General features: G+C 45.4%; 1 protein-coding gene across 1 annotated transcript; it reads right to left on the bottom strand.

Annotated features, from left to right (window-relative positions):
• Positions 1-1,330: 1,330 nt before the first annotated feature.
• On the bottom strand, positions 1,331-3,165 carry LOC134023690 (ictacalcin-like). Its single transcript, XM_062465992.1, has 3 exons — positions 3,049-3,165; positions 1,927-2,069; positions 1,331-1,668 (listed from the first exon to the last, which is right to left on the bottom strand). The coding sequence occupies exons 2-3, from the start codon at positions 2,062-2,064 to the stop codon at positions 1,528-1,530; spliced, it is 279 nt and encodes a 92-aa protein (XP_062321976.1). The 5' UTR covers positions 2,065-2,069; positions 3,049-3,165; the 3' UTR covers positions 1,331-1,527.
• Between the last annotated feature and the right edge of the window lie 2,940 nt (positions 3,166-6,105).

Consider the following 6,105-nt stretch of genomic DNA (forward strand, 5'->3'; position numbering starts at 1 on the left):
GTTCCATCAGTAGGCCTAGTCTTGTTCCGTCAGCAGGCCTAGTCTTGTTCCATCAGTAGGCCTAGTCTTGTTCCATCAGTAGGCCTAGTCTTGTTCCCTCAGCAGGCCTAGTGTTGTTCCATCAGCAGGCCTAGTCTTGTTCCCTCAGCAGGCCTAGTCTTGTTCCATCAGTAGGCCTAGTCTTGTTCCCTCGTTCCATCAGTAGGCCTAGTCTTGTTCCATCAGCAGGCCTAGTCTTGTTCCGTCAGTAGGCCTGGTCTTGTTCCGTCAGCAGGCCTAGTCTTGTTCCATCAGCAGGCCTAGTCTTGTTCCCTCAGCAGGCCTAGTCTTGTTCCCTCAGTAGGCCTAGTCTTGTTACATCAGCAGGCCTAGTCTTGTTCTGTCAGTAGGCCTGGTCTTGTTCCGTCAGTAGGCCTAGTCTTGTTCCATCAGTAGGCCTAGTCTTGTTCCATCAGCAGGCCTAGTCTTGTTCCATCAGCAGGCCTAGTCTTGTTCCATCAGTAGGCCTAGTCTTGTTCCATCAGCAGGCCTAGTCTTGTTCCGTCAGTAGGCCTAGTCTTGTTCCCTCAGTAGGCCTAGTCTTGTTCCATCAGTAGGCCTAGTCTTGTTCCGTCAGCAGGCCTAGTCTTGTTCCCTCAGCAGGCCTAGTCTTGTTCCATCAGCAGGCCTAGTCTTGTTCCATCAGTAGGCCTAGTCTTGTTCCCTCGTTCCATCAGCAGGCCTAGTCTTGTTCCATCAGTAGGCCTAGTCTTGTTCCCTCGTTCCATCAGTAGGCCTAGTCTTGTTCCCTCAGCAGGCCTAGTCTTGTTCCCTCAGCAGGCCTAGTCTTGTTCCATCAGTAGGCCTAGTCTTGTTCCCTCAGCAGGCCTAGTCTTGTTCCCTCGTTCCATCAGCAGGCCTAGTCTTGTTCCCTCAGCAGGCCTAGTCTTGTTCCATCAGTAGGCCTAGTCTTGTTCCATCAGTAGGCCTAGTCTTGTTCCCTCAGTAGGCCTGGTCTTGTTCCATCAGTAGGCCTAGTCTTGACGTGTGTTGACTCTGAGGTGAGGGGATGTTCTGTCAGCTTGACTCTGCAGGAGGCTAAAATAAAGTTCTTTATTTACCAAAGGTTGTGTAGAAGAGACCTTGGTTAGTATCCCTGAAAGCCTGAAGATTCTCTCTGTTGTCGAATAACAGTTCCGATATGGGTTCTCATGCTGCTGGATTTCTGGTCATGAAATATCAGTAGTTTCACATTGTATGAACTACATCATGTAGTGCATTATCCCTGGTATCGGTCCAGACCCCCCCCCCCCCCCCCCCCCCCCCACCAGACAGAAAATAAAAATCACACTTTCTGGAAAAGATATGAAAATAGTTTATTTCGTTTTCTTCTTCCTTTATAATTCACTTTTTTAAACACAAGACAATATGACCTAATTTGACACGTTTTCCCTATGAACTGGCTTTAAGGATCTTTCCACAGCATACAGTACATTCATTCATTTGCATGTGCTGCAGTTCAGTGGACAGTGGCTAGGTGGTGCTGGTTCATTTCTTGGTGAAGAAATCGTTGCACATCATGGTCAAGCAGGCGACCAGTGTGACGTACTCCTGGAAGTCCACGCTGCCGTCCTTGTTTCCATCCAGTTCTTTGAAGATCTTATCAACTCCAGCTTGGTCACTGGATTTCTGTAATTGCGTAAAAGAGGGAGGACAGGGAGAGAGAGACAAAGAAAGATAGTGGGAGTAAAAGAGAGAGAGTGAGTGTGACTTTCAGACTTTTAACAACCAAATCTGGTATCATAACATATATTAGTCTTATCTAGGATTCACACACAGTCATGACTTTGCAGCTTGGTGTGACCTGTGTGCTTGCAGGGTTGTGTGTGTGTAGCAGGTGTGACCTGTGTGCTTGCAGGGTTGTGTGTGTGTAGCAGGTGTGCTCACCCCCAGCATATCCTTTAGCTCATTGCTGAGCAGATCCTTTAGTTCACCCTTGCTGAGTGTTGTCTTGTCACCCTCTTTCCCGGAGTACTTGTGGAAAGCTCCAATGAGCAGTGCCATGGCCTTCTGGATATCAGACATGGTGCCTGCAATGTGCCAAAGCCATGGGTTAGTTTGATTATAAAACAGAATTGTTCCATCCAATTAATAAGTAAGATTCAATGACAAAAATTAGTGTTGTACTACATGTAATGCTTTATTTTCAGTGGCATTTGTAATTTCATTTTGCACAAATATTCTGTCTGGATGATTTTTCTGACTTGACAAAATAGAGAGAAGGAATTAAAGGGAGGCCGGAGTAGTAACGGGAGAGACAGAAAGAGAGACCGAAAGAGTGAGAGAGTAAAGAGTCAAACAGAAAAAGAGAAGAGAGAGAGTAGAGAGTTAAACAGAGAGAGAGAGAGAGAGCGAGAGAGAGAGAGAGAGTATAGAGTTAAACAGAGAGAGAGAGAGAGAGAGAGAGAGAGAGAGAGAGAGAGAGAGAGAGAGAGAGAGAGAGAGAGAGAGTAGAGAGTTAAACAGAGAGAGAGAGGTGGACATGGAGGCTTGTTTAAACACACTGGCAGGTATTTAGCCAACACCCTTCAAGGTCTCCCTCTTTAATTATCCAATAGACATCAACCTCCTCCCACTCTCTCATTCATAGAAGAATGAATTCACTCTATTGCTTTACTTTCGTCAACCTCCGACTCCTCTCCCACATTATTCTCTGTGAACCTGTTGTCTATAGGCTTATGATGCTAATAGAAAAACTATGCTACTAGAACCTGTCAGTGTGTTCTAAAATCCAGCTGTCTCTGCCTGGGTCTGTTGGCCTCAGTTGCTAACAGATAGTAACTAAATGATAGATCTGTTCTGAAACCCAACCAGGCTGGACTGCGAGACAGAGGGGAATGAGAGGAAGAGAAGGAATGAAAAACGGCACAGAGCGAGTTTGCCTACGTCACACATACAAAGAAGAAAACTTTTTTTACACAACACAAAAGCAACATCAAACGTTATTTTGGCTACCCAGGAAACATAATGAAATCGGAAACAAGTTAAAGCTACGATTAATTTACTCACCAAAGTTGCAGTGATAACAGCTGGGTGGAAAAGTGAGAGAGTACAAAGAAGTGATGGAAAGGAGGCTGAGAAACTACTTTTATACTGAGCCAGGCATACCCTCTGCCACAACTCCCTCCCTCCCTCCCTCCCTCCCTCCCTTTGCTTCCCCTCATGTGTAAGCAGGAGTAGAGACGTGCCTGACTGTCTTCAAAGAGCTGACTGTTAAACTGGTTTTATCCATACCTATACACACCCTCTGAGTCATAGCCTTTTTCATTACCCTTAATCCCACTTTCTGTGCAGTAAAAACGTATTTAGTTTATTTTTAAGTTTGTGCAATTTACATCTATAGTAATGTTAGGTGTTTGTGTGATGCCTCTTTTCTTGGATGCATAATAAATGCAGGATTATCCTGTCTGGATTTGCTGAATGAGAGGAAGTGAAGTAAAGAGAATGTTTTATCGTTGATGTTTTTTGTATGTTTTATTCCATCAAAAACCTTAATGCTGTTACATTTAGTTAGGAAGTCTATGGTCGGTCGGTTTATTGCATTGAAATGACTGTGTGTAGGGCTACCATTACTCGCTTTGGAATGGAAATAGCCTGCCACGCCCTGTCTCCTCTGTTCAATCACACATCCAAACCCTCGGGTCAGAGACAGCAGTATAATGACATCACAGGGGTCATAGGACCTGAGCAGTAGCTCTTTTTGAAAACCCAAACCAGCCATGCCATAGGTGTGTTGCCTGCAAGCATCCTCCACTTACCTGTCTGGGACAAGATGGGACTGATTTATTGAAAATGAAGAGGCTGGTTAAAAGAGAGAGGTGTAAAAGAGATGGAGAGATAGAGTTTGTTAGAGAGAAAGAGTTTAGTTGTCAAACCTTAAGGCCTATCCCTCTGAATCAACAGCTCTCTGTGCAACCTCTGTATCGACCGCACAATATTCTCTGTGCACAGCTTTATGAGGGACCATTTAAAGCAGGTGTGTTTGTGCAAAGATAAACAATGTGGATCAGGTGCTCACCCTCCTATAATCCTGCAGAGCTTTGTCGTATCCAGCTAGTCTCTGTTTGAAGAGCAGAGGAGCCTGGGAGAGATATGGTCACGTCATGTATGTTTGCTGTTCCATATTCACCAACACAATGCCTGTGAAATCGGATAATGTGCAACATGACAAGTGTTTGCCTGATGATACTTCCTTTAGTTATAGAGTGAACAGAGATAAGGGGAAACAAGCAGGACGGAAAGAGAAGAAGAGAAGAAGAACTACAGACTGAGGAGTGTGTGTGTGTGTGTGTGTCTGTGTGTGTGTGTGTCTGTGTGTGTGTGTGTGTGTGTGTCTGTGTGTGTGTGTGTGTGTGTGTCTGTGTGTGTGTGTGCATTAGAGAAAAAGAGAGATATATGAAAAAAGGAGAGAGAAAGTGTGTGTGAGACAGAGAGAGAGAGAGAGAGAGAGAGAGAGACAGAGGGAGAGAGAGAGAGAGAGAGAGAGAGAGAGAGGGAGAGAGACAGAGAGAGAGAGAGAGAGACAGAGGGAGAGAGAGAGAGAGAGAGAGAGAGAGAGAGAGAGAGAGAGAGAGAGAGAGAGACAGAGGGAGAGGGAGAGAGACAGAGAGACAGAGAGAGAGAGAGGGTGTAGCTTGATCACATTTTTTCTGGAATGTTTCTGGTAACAAAAAACCCAACTGCACACTAACACACCTGTAATTTGCAATGCTTGTTAATGGTCAGGGTTGGGTAACCTGATAGAATAGACACAGCTTGCGATGAAGAAAAGGAGATAAGGTCCCAATGTAGAAGCCAAACTCCAAACCACTCCGCCCAGCTGAGACAGGCTTGCTCATACAAATACATGTTTCTATCTTAGACTTTAATTATGAGTCCAAAATGCATATGGGTTCTTTTGCATGTATGCTGTTTACACATGTTAAATACTGTAGGAAAATTCAAACTGAGGTCAAAGTATATATTGTGACAAGGGGGCCTTGTCAGCCATGGGCCTGGCAGCCCGTTGGCCTCGTTACAGGAGCAAAGCCTCAACGAGGCACACCTGTTCCTCATCTACCTCACGCCTGGTGAGTACAAAAGGGGACAAACAGGGGCAATAGGGGGGTTGACATGGTTTTGTGCTACACAGACTCGCCGTAGGAGAAACGAGACCAACCACATGAGCCAGGAGGGCTGAAGGAAGAGACCCTGGAAGAACAAGAAACACGCCGACGTAACTCAGTTTTGTTAATGTTTTTTTGTTTTGTACCAAAAGGTGCTATTAAAACCCTTTGGCGTACCTTCTCTCTTGGAGTCTGTCTCCGTGCTTCACAATATGCAAATGAAAGCAGTTGTTAGTAAATGGGATATAAAACATGGATGCTCAGTCACAGAGTGACTGTCCTGCTGCTGTCGAGCAGGCCCACGGAGGCGTGCTGAGGACGCGAATGGTCCTGCCTTCAAGCCAACGCCCAAGCTTGAAAGCAGGAACTAGAGTAGGAATATACGCACATGCTGGATGAATCCTGCTAGCCACAGGAATCTGTTTTTTTTCTCCCTCTGACTCACCAGTAGAGAATCTTCTCATATTGTAACTCGCTGGTGCACGGAACTTTCTCAGAGGACATTTTAGAAACGTTTGCTTGAATTAGTGCAGTGGTGGTATTGAATTGAATCTCTTCACCGCAGTTCTGTGTGGGTCTGTGAAGGTCTGGCATGTTTGGCAACCTGTGCTTACTGTGGATCTGGAGGGACTGGGTACCAGAGCTGAAGAAAGCTTTCCATGACAACCCAGGGGCTGTTGTCAGTGTGTGTGAGTGTGTGTGCTAGTTATAGGTTTATAGTGAGGAAGAGGCTTAATTGCTTATAAAGAAGTTAAGAAAAAATGGAAAGAGTCTTTGGTTAAATGAAAGCCAGATGAGGCTTGTTTGCTCCTCCTTCTCTCAGTCCCTCTTCTTCTTCTGGTCTTTTTTCCTCCATTTTCTTCCTTCCATCTGCCACTCTATTAGCTCCATGTCTGTCCCGGCTCGTCCATGCTTAGTGTGTCTGTCAGCTTGGCATAAAAACTTGTGATTTGCGTACCCA

The sequence above is a fragment of the Osmerus eperlanus genome, chromosome 7, assembly GCF_963692335.1.
Source record: "Osmerus eperlanus chromosome 7, fOsmEpe2.1, whole genome shotgun sequence".
Lineage (NCBI taxonomy): Eukaryota > Metazoa > Chordata > Actinopteri > Osmeriformes > Osmeridae > Osmerus > Osmerus eperlanus.